Source organism: Tachysurus fulvidraco, chromosome 20 (genome assembly GCF_022655615.1).
Source record: "Tachysurus fulvidraco isolate hzauxx_2018 chromosome 20, HZAU_PFXX_2.0, whole genome shotgun sequence".
NCBI lineage: Eukaryota > Metazoa > Chordata > Actinopteri > Siluriformes > Bagridae > Tachysurus > Tachysurus fulvidraco.
This window is the reverse complement of record NC_062537.1, coordinates 5,931,381-5,948,168: the sequence shown is the minus strand read 5'-3', so window position 1 is coordinate 5,948,168 and position 16,788 is coordinate 5,931,381. Positions and strand designations below refer to the sequence as shown.

Genomic DNA, 16,788 nt, shown 5'->3' with positions numbered 1-16,788 from the left:
GAACCTTGGGGTGGACAGTGTAGGGAGTTAAAACAGGTGGGACTTCATCTGGGAGCCTTGACCTCTGCCTGAGCCGGATTATAAAGGTCTTCTCTGTGCAGAGCTGAGAGAAAGGACAAGTAATGGTAAATGAAAAGAAATGGTAACCCAGAGTATAGTATACTTTGGGGGAATGAATCAACTTGGCTCAAATTCAGAGACGTTATTAAAGACATTTTAATATCGAAAAAGCAGAAGATAAGTTTACAGAGAGAGTGTGCATTCTGTGTTGACAGCTTGTCAGCTTGCAGGGCTGGAAGTGAACTCACCGGGTTGAGATGGATGCTGTAAAAGGTGACATAAAAGGAAGTTGTTTCGCAGCACACTTATGTAGATGCAAACACGAGATTACACATGACTTTATGTCTCAGCAGCCCTAAAAGCTGAATAAAAACTGGAGCTGTAGAGAGCGCATAAAGGATCTGTAGACATTTAATTCCGAGCAAGCCTGCGGTTAACGAGCGTCTCCAGGATTTTCTGGTGACAGCTCTTTCTGGCCATTGAAGACACTACAGATAATTTGGTGTTGGCCAACCAGGCGCTCATCAGTCTAGAGCATCCACTTGCATGGAGAGTTAATCCTTTCACAGCCCTTGTGACCCTGCTCACTTTTCATCACCTATGCCATTTTCATTATTGATAAGAGCCTTGTTAAAAAATGCTTTTCCAAAACTAGGCTCCTTCTCTAGGTGAATTCTCAAACTGCTGACTCCGACAGGAAAGATCAACGGACGGACTAATTTGCAAAGATGAAGTCGAAGCAGCGTGAATCAGGCCATAATGAGCATGCATTCCTTCGACTCTAGTACCGAAGAATCAGCACGTGCCTCTCTCTAATAAGCGCCTTTCAAGATGCTTTCACTCACACCGCCATCTCTTAGTCATGAAATATGCATGGTGCAAAGCCTCCACTCAGCTCCCACTGGACCGGCACGAGATAACTTCTTCCACCTGATCAATGCATGTGCAGTTGTAATGTGCCGGTTCCGGAGGTGAGAGAGAGATAGTAATTAGATTATAGGGCTAGATGTGAACTTTTCCCAAGCTACGCCTTTAGCGGCAAAGCTATTTGTTTAATAAATACCCTCATGTAGTCTTGGGACTCCCAATCATCCAGCTCCTTGTGTACAACTGCTGTAGTTAAAGCACCAAATTACCAGTTTATAGTCAAAGACAGATTACACACAAAGACAGTTCTGGCTTCACAAATTTCCATTATTCTCCTTGATTAATGGGAGTATATCGTGCTATTAGTTTTAAATGCTATATTATAGCCTTCTCTATTGCTTTTGTCGTCCACAACTCAAAGTGCACCCTACTGTTTCAGAGTTTAGAAATCCTGGTTTGCTGAACCTCACAATAATGGCAATGTGCGAGAGTAAAATTTTTTTAAAGGAAATTGGTTCATTAAAGCGGGCCATTTTATGGCTCTTTCACATTATGAGTAACCTAACAGTCTTTTCTGTCCTATTATTGCTGTATTTTCTGACAGTACACTCTCTCTTTTCTCACAAGTTCCAGTTTATTGCCTCTTTACAGACCAATTAGTTCAACAAAGCGCAATCCATAGTTTTTCTTTTACAGAGTTTCCATCCGAAGGATCTATGCCACTCATTAATCTCTGTGTTGTTCTTTCTTATACCCCTTTGTCCTTTCTAGGAGACAGGGGAGGTTATGGAGTCCTAAAAACTTTTTCATTTTCTTTGCCTCCCCACGGTTATCTCTACTTCGCTCTTTTGCCAACCATAAATAAGCCCAATTCTTTAGTCCCACAATCCCTCCCTTTTCTTGACTTTGAACCTCAGAGCTATTTAGTCAAAGAGAGCCGCTTCCACCTCAACTGGCATGCTTTTTAATGCAAAACTTAATACATAGCAGGCGTTTAGAGATACCCTGTATGCACGCAGGCTGAAAGGACAGTAATGGACTTAAACAGGACCCAAGGCGCATGTTCAATTCTTCGACCTGATGTAAATTCCCCCTTACTCATGCCTGTGAGGAAAATCAGCTCTCACAAAGGCACTATTTGTCAAACATATTTTCTGTTTCTCACACTTTTTTTGTGGGTATACAACAGCAGGATATAATGCCACTCTGCAAGAATGCTCCTTCTGTCAGCTGCTGTGAAGTTCCTAATATGCAAAACAGGAATAAAACTCTGTGTAAATATCCAGCAGCCTCATTAATTTTAACAGCAACCTGTTTCGGTGTACCCGAATATCCACTCCTCTCGCTGATGGCAATTTCCATCGCCCGTAAAAGGCACTTTAAAACAAATTTCACACCACCGGTAAAAATAAATAAATATATAAAAAATGACACACTCCTGAAATCGACACATTTTATATTTACCAGTAGGTATCAGGTGTTAGATTAGTTGGTGAAACGTCTCTCTCAGTCCTATAGCAGATAGCTTTCGATACTTTTTCACAAGCGCTGTCAGGAATCATTTGTCGTGTTAAAAAGCATCAAATTTAAGGCTGTCTGTGCTTGATAAATATACATACTCTCTCACACGTACACCTGAGATCCTGAAATTCTGAGTGACAAGAGTGATTTAGCTGCAAAGGCATCTTGCGAGTTTTGGCTCGATAGGCATTCACGGTGGCGACACCGCTGTCTGCTTAATACACAGCTGGAATCAAGTTCATATCCATAGAACCAAAGATTGTGTCGGCATCAAGAAGCTTCAGACTTATTAATCTTAAGTTTAAGTTAAGGTGATATTTATTTGTTAAGGTGATATTTATTTGTCTGTTACTGTAAAGTATGTGCCTCTTTAGAGACTCCTCTTTTTAACTTCTCTGTTATTTAGAGCTGAACACTAACCAACACATCATACATGCACTATACGGCCACACCAACTTGTACTCGAAATGTTGTCCTGGAGACTCCATACATATATACATAATTACATATACAGTGATGCCTCGAGATACAAGTGCACTGACATACGGATTTTTTTGAGATACGAGCTGTGATTCGACCACATTTTTGTCTTGATATACGAGCAAATTTTTGAGATACGAGCATCCGAGCCGCCGCCACCGAAACAAAGATCCCCAACAACCACGTGTGCTCTGTTTCCCCGCCTCAGTTTCCTGCGTCTCACGCGGTTAAAGCCGCCTTTCCACTACACACGACAAACGACGTTCAATAAAACGGAAGTCATTCATTTCCTATGGAGAGTCGCAAAGGCGCTGCGTGAGGTGCCGACCATCTGCGGATCCGTAATTTTCGAATCCGTTTTGAGCGTTGGATACATTAAAAAAAATTAACTTGTGCGACTACATCGCATCTGATATGTCGACCGGACAGGTTTTTATTAAAACGACCGGCAGATGTTAGTGAGGAAAGAGTGACAAAAAAGGCAAAAACAAGTAAAGAGAAAAGCAATGAAGAAAATTAAGAAAAATGAATGTAAAGAAAACAGAAATTGGAGCAATTAAGTTCAGTTCAGTTAAGAGAATTTCAGTTCTGTCAGGACCACTTTGTCAAAAGAGAATTTATTAGACGATATGCATACAGTTAGTGTTGGCGATATGGTTCTGTTCTGGACAAAAATCCACACGCCCGTCCGTGCGCATGCATGGTCAGAGCGCGGGGAGCAGCGACTAGAAAATAGAATAGACCCCCGTATAGCAGAACCACTAATCATGCGTAGTATTAGATATGCTCGCTTACGCGTTTTTGGAAAGTAATAAATGAATAAATGGATAAATAAATAATTAAATAATTAGAGAGAGGAAGAGAGAGAGAAAAATATGTGGAGATTTGTGACGTAAACTGGTAGAAGGAACGCGAGTTCCGGCATGGTGGAGTCGGGGTTGGAGGAGGGAGTTTAGATCGCGGCAGCAGCGAAGCGCTAGAGTGGCTCTATGAATGGGAATTTAAATTGTCGGGTAATATGGATGTTGTAACCAGATTGGTGAGCGTTGTGGACAGCTGATTAACAGCTGATGCACGCTTGACGACGTGGCCTGCCAGAACTAATGCGATGCTTGATTTAAGTTCGTTAATTTTAGTGAAGTTTAGTGAATGGAATTTTGCGAGCTGGAACGGATTAATGGGATTTCAATTCATTTAACCGGAGAAAATTGTTTTGAGATACGAGCAATTTGAGTTACGAGCAAGGTCACGGAACGAATTAAACTCGTATCTCGAGGCATCACTGTATATTTATTTATTTGACCCATTTCTGTGGCAACAAATCAGTTTTAGGATTAGACATATAATCCCTGAGTAATTTGTTACATTAGAAACAATAACTTATTAGAACGAGTAAAATTAGATTTGCCTTGCAACCAGCTTGACTGTCAAGGCTGCTGTGGTGAAAGAGAGTTCACACCTCCTGACCAATCAGAAGCTAGAATTCAACAGCACTGTGATGTAATACATCTTCATACCCAGATGATTATCGCTTACCAGAGTCGTTATGTGTGCTAACACCAGGGGGACCACACAACCCCCAACCCCACCCCATGTCTCTCTCTCTCTCTCTCTCTCTCTCTCTCTCTCTCTCTCTCTCTCTCTCTCTCTCTCCCCCTCCCTCTCTCTCTCTCTCTCTCTCTCTCTCTCTCTCTCTCTCTCTCTCTCTCTCTCTCTCTCTCTCTCTCTCTCTCTCTCTATGTTTTTGTAGTGTGTACTGTGGCTCCTCTGTGCTATGCTATTATTGATCTGGGTACAGATGAAACCTGACTGCTTTTTAACAGCCATGTTGATTTAAACAGCATGTTAGGCTCCATTCCATCGATAACCAGTTCAGATGAATGATTAAACACAGCTTTAGCAGCCTTGGCGCCTTCTTAAATAAAGCGTTTTCATATAAGTAGCGACGCTTTGTAGATAAACAGACCCGCGTACATTGCAGTAATTGGGGCCACTGGTTGTTAGGGGAAGCAATGGAAAGGACTTAATCAAACATCTCTATCACGGCTGGGGAACGTTAGAATGACAGAACGAATGCCTGACGTTTGATTCAATTTGATTTTGCAACCAGGAGGCTTCATTCCCACAAGCACAGTGGAAGAGTAAGCCTCAGGAAAAGGCTATCGCTTTCCGAGTTCGCTTTGAACAGAAGAAGGTGCCGTGTTTATAGCATTAGCTTTCTCTTTCATCAGACTGATTTCAGTAAACGACGAGATCACAGCTTAATGGCACTACTTAATTCGCTAACTTTGTTAGCGCCGACTGGAAGACGCAGCATTCATCAAAGACGCACAGGGTGTTTGTCATTTTATGAATTATTGATTTAACTGTTGAATTTTAAACGATGGGCTGTGGCATGCTGTAGCATCCATCTTTCATCTAAGCACATTACTATGCAGAATCTGTGAACAGAAGTATGTGAAAAGCATGCCAATATTAAAAACCAGCTTTATATGTTTGATTATGTAAATCTCATATACCTGTGAAATGACAGAAATAATCTTATCTATATCTATTTATCTGTAGGTATGACTATATCTGCACACACCCACACGGTTCCTGGAAGCTGTCGTGTCATTTGTGGTCAGTGGAAGTTCACTGCACAGTTTGCACACCTTTGATTGTGCTGTTCAGACGGTTCTTGCCCTCCAGCTAAAATCAGGCAGGGTGACAAACCAGCATGTATACTCAGGCAGCTCTTATTGAGTTAGCAGGATATTCAGGGGTGACGGCACTGTAGAACAAAGCCTAATGCTTTCCTAAATCCAATTGCCTGGAGGTCATTTGCGGGCCCTACGGCTAGCGCTGGTGATCTCTGTGTAAGGTCATTGTATATCTAATAACGGGAGACAGTTGCGTAGTGCTTTTATACACCGACTCCATCCCTTGTGGCCCATTCAACTGAGAGTATATCTTCTCCTGCTTGACCAGACCCTGAACATCCAGGAACGGACCCTATTCCCATCGGGCCTGCCCCGAAAGGATTTCCTGACCCACAGCTGGCAGCATACTGCCCATCTGACCCTTTCATTCCCCGTGGGGAATTTACCCGTGAAGCAATGGGGTATCCAAAATGTCAATCCATCTTCATCCGAAAAAGGGAATTCAATAGTAAGCCATTTTGGGTGTAAAGAGAGAAAAGGTTTAGCAGATGTGTCTTCTTAGAGAGGGACAGGAGCGACTGCGAGGCTGGTGAGAGGATGGTGTTCAGTGTAGATAGAGCAAGTGTGGCTAAGAGATAGAGGCAATATTAATTAGCAACCCTGAGTATAACCCAGAGGATCTAGTATTAACTCACACTGATACAGTCTAAAGACGTTCAAGATGCCCTTAAATCATTCTTCTCTCTCTCTCTCTCTCTCTCTCTCTCTCTCTCTCTCTCTCTCTCTCTCTCTCTCTCTCTCTCTCCACTGCAAACACTTCTATAGAACTATTTTCTGCCACACTGAAATCGTCTGTGTAAAATCTTTCCATAGCACTCCAGGGAGGTCCTATTAAAAAGTCTCAATCTCATGACTGTCAATATACAGCTACTACTGTAACATTACCACATGACTAACATTACTCCGCACATTCAGTACACCCCAGATTTCACCTCTGTCAGTGTTTTTCCTCCCTCGCTCTGACATCGCTCTCTTAAAAGATGGAGACGCTTTGAGTGCTTACATCGCCAAAAAAAGAAACGCAGATGCAGTAAGTGGCTGGTAAATCAACAGAGACGCTAAAAAAAGGCAGCTGTGCTGATTTCCTGTTCGCTCCTGATTGTGAAAGCAGGCCTGGGCTGGAGCTTCTTGGCAGCAGATGGATGTGTTGCTCAGAAAGCGGTGATTTTCAGAAATCCTGATTTAGCATCTCCAGTTTAAGATGATGCGTCTAATAAAGGCATGTCCTGTCTGAGTATGTACACAAATAGAATATGTTGTGTTGAATACATATATAACAAACACATAATCTCTGATTCATTTGGCTGTTAGTTTACTAAAGTTATTACATATAATACAAAAAAAACCTTGGGGACATTGGGGTTATTATAAGAAAATAATCAATATCTCTGAGCTTGACTATAAAAACTTCGACATTGCAACGTTTTATTATGTTTGTGGCTTTATTCAAGTGGTTACTATGGAAACAACAATGTATTGAAACAACCACAGACAACTTTAGCCTTTCCGACCAATCATATTTAAGAATTTCTCATGCAGTGCCATGGCATAGGAAGCGAATTTATAAAATCACTGCTAGTCTTCGAGAATATCCCTGTTAAGGTGGGGACAGGGACCCTTTCAGACCACTCAAAACATGCCTGTCAGTAAAAATGAAGCTTTCAGTGGACACTAGTTATGTTGTATGGATGCAGAGCTTCCCTTGAGCATATAGAAGCATGTGGTTGGACATTAGGTCATTTGCACCGCTGACATATCGGACTCGACAGGCACAATTAAAGCCGTTTATAGATTAATGCAATACTAAACAGAACAATTTTCCACCGTGGCCATTTTTGTCTCTTAATAGCAAAATCTAATTAAGGACTAGTACAAAAGGTGAAGCTGAACATCTGTGCATCCAGTGCACGTGATCACCAATTCAGGGTCATTTGTATCAATCGGTGCTCATTGTGTTGTGAGCCGAGACACTTGAGCGTTATTATTCACAGGGCAAGTGGTGTCCTGCCCCCCTATTCCTCCTCCACTTTGCACACGTGCAGCTTGTGTGTGTGTGTGTGTGTGTGTGTGTGTGTGTGTGTGTGTGTGTGTGTGTGTGTGTGTGTGTGTGTGTGTGTGTGTCATAGTGTCTGAAAATGCTTGAAAAGCATGAAGGTCCTTTGGTGACTCATGTCTAATAACAACTTGGGATAAATAATCAGTGGTCTAAATTACTATACACAGCGAGCCAATCCAAAAGTGCTGAAGGTGAGGAAATAAGCTTATAAATAACCTTTTATTTATCTATCGCCACTAAGGGTGGCATTCGGGCCTTTGAAATCAGAGCTCACGGCATTATCATTGAGAGATTAAGCCAGATTTCCAGAGGAGACGTATTTGGACCGGGTGCTAAAGCAGAGTAAACAACCAAGGAGATCAGTCTTTAAAGATGAGCCAATAAAAACGGTGTTACGTTACCTGGGGTTGTTATTGACACAGACTGAGACGGCAGCATGGCGTTGGATGCAATTTGTGGGTGACGGGGTGATGGGCTGCTTCCAGCAGAAAGCCACAAGCACGTCGGTTTCAGTCTGCCGTTACAGAGTTACAACAGAAGAACAGCGTACTCCTAAACCACACTCGGTTCTGGACACTCTTTCAGTTGGAATGCATCGAAACCGAGGCAGTTCATGCTTCTAAAATTATGCTCTTGGTATGAGGGCTTGTGTACTTGAAAATGATCAAGGAGGTTCCTTGGCTGAACTTCCACCCCAATACACAACTTAAGTGAGTTTACATTCAAATATATACTATTATCATGGAAGCGGGAAAAAACTGCTAAAGTTATGCACAAAGTTTACACAGAAACATTTTTTCCCTTTTTCTCAGCTTTGCGTGCTTCATTCAAGCTTTACATACAAAACATTTCGTTTTTTCAAGAAACTGTTCCACACTTGGGTTGCATTGCTTCTAATATGTAAAAAACAAATCCTAATGCCAGTATACCATAATATGCCTGCGATAATTAATCGATAATCATTTGATTATTTTGTCATGGACTGGATTTTTTTGTAATATTGTAAATTCACCTCCATTTCTCTTACGGTGCATCAGCATAGCAGCGTTTGCTCGAAATGAACGGTCTTCCTTGAACTGCCGCATAACACATTCGTCTCCTGAGATTTGAAGGCAGCATCACATATATCATTTGATGTGGCTAAAAGAGCTGCCACTATAAATTCTGAAACCTAAAGGAAACGTAGCCAGTTTATCTGCAAACGTTTGAGTGTTCTCAGGTTTGTTTATTACTTCCTGGATTGCTGGATTTCCTTGGTGTACTACAGAGCGTTTCCTTTCACTTTTGACCCTTTGTATCAATATATGGAAATGAGAGCAGCAGATACATTTGCATAAAGCCCTTATATATCTGCCATATTTAGCCAGTTCACATTGATCTATATAATGAAGTCATTATAAAATATTTGCTGGTGTCGGTGCAGATGAACACACACGCACACATAAAATAGCTTATTAAGCTAGCTAGTACATTAACAGCTATGGATCTGTAGCCCACATAAAGCTGGAAGTGACCCAGCCTTTTGGCAAAGCCTTCCGTGCATTGTGCTACATACAAAAAAAAAAAGGTCCTGGCTGAAATGTGCTGAACAAACCGTTAGGCTTGAAACTGAAATCCTGAGGGACCTGGGGGGAAAAAAAATAAACTTCAGTAAAGATACATTTGCTTCTCTACAGCCAGGAACAGCACAATGTTTAGCCATTTCCCCTTACACCTTCGGCTCCAGTGACTACGTACCGTAGTAACTGCACTTCTGACTCCACTGCAACACAACCAAGCAAGTCAAGCTGATGACCAGAGGATCGTATGTGTACGCGAGAGATCTTGACCTGTTCCATTAAATGACCATCTGTGTAGATTTGATTTGGAAGGGTGTGATACGTTAAAAAAAATGTACAGTAAGTGTTTACATAGTACATAAATGTGTGTGTTTTTAAGGGAAGATAATTTGCTTTCCTCAAGCACCCTTTAAGCACTAGACCGAGCAGACTAATTTATTTTAAACAGGACGAACTTAAAGATAACTATCCCACCCAATTTTTTTTTCTCCCCAGTGTAAAACAACAGCACCGTTGCGAAAAAAACGTCAACAATTCGCCAGATTAAACCATGAACGAGTGATTTGAACATTAGCCATCCATTTTTTTTTGTTTTTTTCTTTCTTCATGCTTCCATGGTTCATGATTCAACTAAATCCTTCAGATAAACAACGAACAAATCTGCTTACTTGTAACTGTTTTCCAGTGAAGAAAACCGCCCTACTCTTCAGACAACTGTGTGATTAAAATGAAGACGCCCTCAGAGTATCCCAGGGTGCTGTACTTTTGTGTTTATTTGCTTGTGCCAATGTGGTGTGTAAGGCCAAGAGAAACAAGGTACTGTAATAATGGCGATAAAGATATTCAAAGTTACCCAATTGCCTCTTTCAACTTCTACATTAACGCAAGCTCTGTTTGAACAGCATTAGGTTTAACTTCTATTAAAAAAAATCTATAAGCCTGCATCGTTTCATAAGTACGGACGATCACGCGCAAGCTCATTTTCTGCGTAATGTCATGCGATTTATTTACACGATGCAGTACAATATGGCAAAAGCTCGACTCATAGCTAACTTACATGTTTGCTTGACGCTTTTATTGTAATCAACTTACCACTGAGATAGGATTCAGCCAAGAAGTCACAGATTTAAGTGGTTCTTAATAAGCGGGAGATTTGAACTGTCATCCCAGAGCCTTACCCATTGACCCACACTTTTTCTTGTAATGACAGTGTGAGTTTTGGTTTCACAATAGCAACATTTTGGAAGTCATGAGGCTTGAGGCGTCTCCCATTTAAGCCCTCATGCACCATAGCATCACACCTTCACAATTGGTCTTATTTATCAAGCAACCGAAGCGATTACACAAGAAATGTAATATATGAAAGCTCCTGAACTGGAGATTCGCTAATGGGAACCTTTAGTAATCTGCATTGCACTGGTGTGAGTTGCTACTGCAGTAATTGGTAGACTCGGTAGAGGTCCACAGGGATTAGGGCTCCATTGGAGACAGAGCAATAGAGAACTCAACTTTAATTCCACTTATTTTAATCATTCTGTTTTCATTATTCGCACCTTAGTGTTTTCAGTGTTGTCCATCTGTCTGGCCAAGATTCTTGTTAGCGGGTTAACTGGTGCAAAGTACTGGTCGTTTTATTTACCTGTTACTGTGTAAAGTTTAGCTTGTTAATATCAGTTTTACATGAAACTAGCCACTCAATTACAAAAAAAAAGAAAAGAAAGAGAGCCCTATAAAGTGTTAGTGTGTCTCCATGGTAGTTGACACACTGCAGTGGATTTATGTTAGCTCCTTTTTGTTATTTAATTTAAGATTCATTTAAGCAATACCTTTAATATGAGACGACACAGTTTCCAAAAATATCCATTCAATTTTTTGTGTGTAACTGAAACACGCAAACTATTTAAACTTGACAGCATGATCCGTACATCAACACAAATTGATTTGATTTGAAGCCGATCAGCCAAGGTTTGCGTTAATTATTCTTTTATGCTCACATTCTTACTACACACACACACACACACACACACACACGCAAGACACTAAAGAACAGACGCTGTAGACTCTGTTGGATGTCCTCAGGGCTTAGAGAACCATTAGGTAAAGACTTTAATTTGACTCAGTTAATTATTTTTCTTTTATTTAAAAATTTAAAATGATAGCTTTTAGACTTGCAGTTGGACATCAGCATTTGACATCATCCTACAAATTCTGCTACTACTTACTACTATATTGTGTGTGTATATAAGTGTGTGTGTGAGTGAGTGAGTGAGTGAGTGAGTGAGTGAGTGAGTGAGTTAGTGGTTGTGAGTGAGTGTGATTGAGTGTGTTTTATGAGTGTGAGTGAGTGTGTGTGTGTTTTGGAGTGAGTGAGTGTGTGTGTGTGTATGTGAGAGAGAGAGAGAGAGAGAGAGAGAGAGAGAGAGAGAGAGAGAGAGAGAGAGAGAGAGAGAGAGTGTGTGAGGCGGCGCTATGACCCAGCGGACTCCTCCTCTCCCTCCCGGTCCCTGTGGCCGAGCTGAGCACAGCGTTACCGAGCAGAGAGGAACTCATTACTGTCCTCAAGTCGACTTCGTAGCTGTTTGCAGGATGTCCTTCTAACTCTTTGGGCCGAAATTGCGAGGATTTATCTGTTTTAGTTTTTTTTTCTCCCTTTGTCTTTCTCAGCCTGTCGGTGTCCTTGTGGCTCTTTTTCACTCTTACTTCTACTCCCGTGATTTTTTCCGCCCGTCCTTCTTGGGATCTTATGGAATTACGCATCATCTCTGGAATCCAAACTGAACACGGACTGCCGTTTTATCGGGACATTTCCACCCCCAAAGTACCCGAAGTGCTCTATTACCAAGCAACTGTTTTTCCTTCCAGTTTGACATATTAGAGGTCTGATTGCCAGGAAATCTTTGGGCGTTGAAGTGCCAGTTCGCGCGCATGAAAATAACCCTAGTAAGACAGTAATTGTTAAAAAAAAAAAAAAAAAAAGCGACGGAAACTTTTCTGTCTCGGGTTTCAGCTTAGTGGAAAAAATAAGGATAAAAAATTTGGTGTGTGGTGGCGACTTTGGGTGCTGCACGTCTCAGCACACAGACTTGTGGGTGGTTGAAGAGGAACAGCTCGCATCCCTGCTTCAGATCGCACTGCAGATTACTGCGCTTCCGGGAAAAGAGAGGAAAAGTTCATTGCGCTTGCTGTAAACGCGCTGCTGGATTAAAGGGCTGCCTTTGGCGCATTCCGCTGTATTCCACTGAGAAAATGCTGCAACACTGAAGAAAAGTGCAGAGCCACTAATATGACTTGTCGGCGCATTGAAACTAGCACCGATCTCACTCCTTTGCTTGTGTGATGTTTTGATGCTGCACATTTTTGGTTACAAATATGATGAAATGGCAGCCCCGGAAGAAGGTGAGATCATTCCCATTACACGCTTGTTTGTGCTCGAGTGTGATCAGAAAGTGTTTAAAGCCGATTATTCTCGTAACTATATATGTGTTGTATTCTGTTGGCTAGTAATATTTAGGTTGTTTAAGTCTCCTAAAAGTTGGGCCAAATGCAGTGCCAAAATTCTGCGCATTTTACGCATGTGGCGCATTTTACGCGCGTGGGCGGATTGGCACCGGTTACACTTCTGTTAATAGCCGTTATATTTCTAGTTTTTAATCAGCATAATTGTTACATTTTGAAGTAGCTATCTACATCGTGATGTGTCGTTCATTTCCAGTCATATGCAGCAATCTGGATCCAGTCTGGATGTCTGGTTCACGTCCCACTTTTCTGCCCTCTAACTTTCTCTATCCGTGCCGTCAGAGATGCGCACACGCATCAATGTATACAGTATGGTCCTCATCCTAACATCCACAAAATCCAGTGATGCTCTCAATTCGCATTTCTCCTCATTATGTGCGCCACTAAGAGAACATCAACTATGTAAAACACGTGTAGTGAAGTCAGAGACTTAGGAAAAAGCCACTATTTCCTCAGTTTGGTCTGAATACAATAATATTGATCATACCATTGCCTATAGCCTGAAGTCTCGATGCTGAACCTTGTAGTTCTTTTTTGTTCCACATGGGGGCAAGGATAGAGTTGATGCATTTTTCTCCTGTCTTGAAAAAAAAAGTGTTTCTGCCCCCCCCCCTACTAGAATATATGTTGATTCGTTTGTTCTGTGTTTTTAATTGACGTGGGTGTTATCCGTTTTTATTGAATTCCCCTGGATTTAAAAGATTTCAGTAAAAAGGTTTGTATCAAATAACAGCAATAGAGACATTGCACAAATTGCGAGTGAGTCATCTATGCAGCTGTAGTGCACCTCTTTCAAAAAGAAATCTGTAAACAGACCATTCTGGAGGACTATTACAGCCAAAAACACAGTCGGAGAGCCCCGGAACACACACATTTCAGGAAATTGTCATTCAGTACGCCACCTCGGCTTCAATGGACGTGACAAAGGGGAGGGAATGATAATAATTCCCAGCAAAAGATTGCTGCTGTTAAAACTCAGCAGGTGTCAGATTGCATTCTTTGTCAGAAACCTCTTGATTACGATTTCCACCATTTCCCCCGCATAGGGCTTTCTGTAGTTGATCAAAGCACCACAGACTTCACTCCACTGCGAATGTTTTTCTTCCGAAGCAATCGTAAGGCACCTATTGTTGATTCTTCCCTAGGACAGTGAAAAGATGCTTTTAAGATGTTTGGTATGTCTAAACTTACAGTTCCTGCCAAGGACACATTCATGTTGTGTTTAATATTGTTTTGAGAGCAGTATTATTGTGTCTGCACCGTGTGTGTGTGTGTGTGTGTGTGTGTGTGTGTGTGTTTGTGGGGCAGAGGAACTCTTCAGAGGAAGAATCAGTAAGCAGGGCCTGTTGGGCCAGGGTTTGGCGAGACTCTGTGCGGTCCTGGCAAGCCGCAAACATTCTTTGCAGAGTTGGTCTCACATATTTCCTTTAGTGTTTCCACTTTCCCTGAGCTCTGTGGAGAAATTGTCACTCAAAGAGGACACAGTGCTCACCGCTACATTCTCATTTTGTCCAAGAGTGTAGGTTTGCTTCACCAGTTAGGCCAGGCTTTGGTTCTGCAACAACACAGGCAAGAAAAATTCTAGAAAATAATACCCAATAGCAAGTACAAAAATGTTTTTTCTAGCATGCTTTCAGACTGATATCAACCCCAAGTTACTGCCGTGGTGGGTCTGACACTGTTCCAGGAGTTTAATTTGAGGCTTTAAGGACAGGTCTTTTTTGATCCGAGAATATAGACACTCCTTGAAAAGTACTGTGTTATAAAGCTACTTATTGTCAACAAAGTGAAATGAATGTCTCGTTTTTTTTTTATTTTATATTTAATAATTTTTTTTCTCAGGCTTTCTCAACCATATGACCTAAATGTGTCCTTATGAACGCTTTGAAAAACCACAAGCTCAAAGAGCTGCATCTTCAAACACAACTCTCGCTCTCAGCAAGATGTAGATCAGTGTGAGATTTCCATGTGCTGAAAGGCCTCTGTCTCAGAGTGTGTTGCCATTCATTATCCCACCTCCTTAGGCTCAACACTCAATAAAAGCCACAACCCCACTATGATCCGGCTGCCTTTTTTTTGTGCGGTTTTCATTCCATCCCTTCGTCTTTAATTGTTTTCACTCCTCCAAGTTATTTCTGTCACCTCTAAATAATTTAGAGCTTAGACCATCACACATCAGAAGTAAGAGTGCTAATCTGAGATTTTAAGATCCACTTACCGTTAATTATTACTTTGATGAGAGATAGAGATGATAAAGATTGATCAGATCGGTCCTAAGCTGAAAGTAAGCGCATGTTGTTATCGAAGCATGTTATTTGACACAAGCAGTGAAGATTTGCATCTTTAAGCGGTACGTACAGGATGCATCCTCTCTGTTCTCTCAGAGACGATCAGAGTGTTTGCCTGAAACCCCGGGTGACTCTTCCGCTTCTGATTGGATTACACTAATATGTGCACTTCATATTTCTCTGATAGTGTTGTGGGAGTAGCCGAGTTTGTTCACCGCGGATTACGGGGATTATTACCAGACTCTTCTCAGAGCCGTAGCACCTCAGCAGATCAGCCTAGCCCTATCCATTATACACAAGCGACTTGTGACTTATAGAAAGCCTGTACCCCAGAGGTTAGCTATTACACAGGGCCAGGCTAGAGACAGAGATGTAATTATTTATGATGTCAGAGATGCTGAATCAGGCATGCGCTCCAGAAAAGCGAGTAAGGACATGGCACGGAATATATCATTTTCACTTTACAGTCTGGTGCGTGTTGATTTAAAGATGTCTCAAACCAGAATGTTAGTTCCTGAAAGTTTTTAGCTTTTTAGGTCCTGGGGATGTAGAAATGCAACTCAACTCACTCGCTTTGGAAGGTTTTTTTTTAAGAATGACATCTCAGACATAAGCCTGATTATTATGTTAACCCGAGCTGTGATTATGGTGGTCAGGATAGAGGGATAATCACTTCTTTACGTTGTCCATAGGGTGGCCAGGAATTTTTTTTCTTCCAACGCCTTATAAATGATATTGCCGCAGACCTGATTTAGTGGCGACTTCAGCAGAGCAGGCTTAACCCTTATCTGCAGTGATATTGCTTCTGTGCTAACCTAATTTGCTAGCTCTTAACCTCTAAGCAGCTTCAGGGCCTTATCTCTGTTCGATTTCTGCTTTATTTATTCAATCTATGAGCGGAGGCTATCTCCGCCCTGACATTTTATCCATCACCGGAACCGCTCTGACTGTCGGCTCGACAACAAGCAGCTTTGCGGGGAAACAACTCAATGATTCCGCGACGACAAACGTACGCTGCCTTGGCGCACACCGCGTACAAAGTGTGTCCCATCACCTGAGTTGCAATCTCTAACCTCCTGCAGTTGTTGTTTATGATGCAAAGAGGCGAACAGTCACGAACAGCGAAAGGAAGACGGCGTGCACCCGTAATACATAAAGAAACGGATGCTGGTGCTCTAGTGTATGGTGTAAAGGTGTTCTGTCACACCCAGTGAAACGGAAGAGGGAGCATGTTGCGAGCCAGCTGGATGATTAACGGTGAGGAGTAGGTGCACCTGCTGTGTTCTCTGACAGGCCAGCATATTTACAGCCTACCGCTTTGTGTGGAATTGAGCTGAATCAAGCTTGCAAGGCAGGCAGCCAGCCGTGAGTCTCTCTCTCTCTCTCTCTCTCTCTCTCTCTCTCTCTCTCTCTCTCTCTCTCTCTCTCTCTCTCTCTCACTTGTATATGAACAGCTAATGCACTAGAGGAAGTAGTGGATGGAAGTTATTAGGAAGCCTGGCAGTGCTCCCTTCTGATCGTCCTTCTGCAACACAAAGACAAGGTGCCTGCTCAGGGAGGTTAAATAACGCAGATCGTTCACCTTCTCCGACAGCCGCAAAGCCACAAGCATAATTCGATATATCTGGACACTGTTTTCTCATGATAGCTTGTGGCTGAAGGACTGCAATCATTCGCTTACTGTGGGGATGAATACGGGGACACGTACACTATTCCGACTGAGCAAAACGGATGCAAAT

General features: G+C 42.0%; 1 protein-coding gene across 4 annotated transcripts in view; it reads left to right on the top strand.

Annotated features, from left to right (window-relative positions):
- The window catches only part of ttc28 (tetratricopeptide repeat domain 28), a 177,171-nt gene that overhangs the window by 52,131 nt on the left and 108,252 nt on the right, over positions 1-16,788 (top strand). Inside the window, exon 1 of one of the 4 annotated variants that reach the window (XM_027139636.2) lies at positions 11,764-12,641. The exons of the other annotated variants lie outside the window; for them this stretch is intronic. Within the exon in view, the coding sequence (XP_026995437.1) occupies positions 12,615-12,641 (27 nt within the window). The 5' untranslated portion in view covers positions 11,764-12,614. Of the gene's footprint in view, positions 1-11,763; positions 12,642-16,788 lie in introns of those variants that run through there. 4 annotated transcript variants of the gene reach the window in all.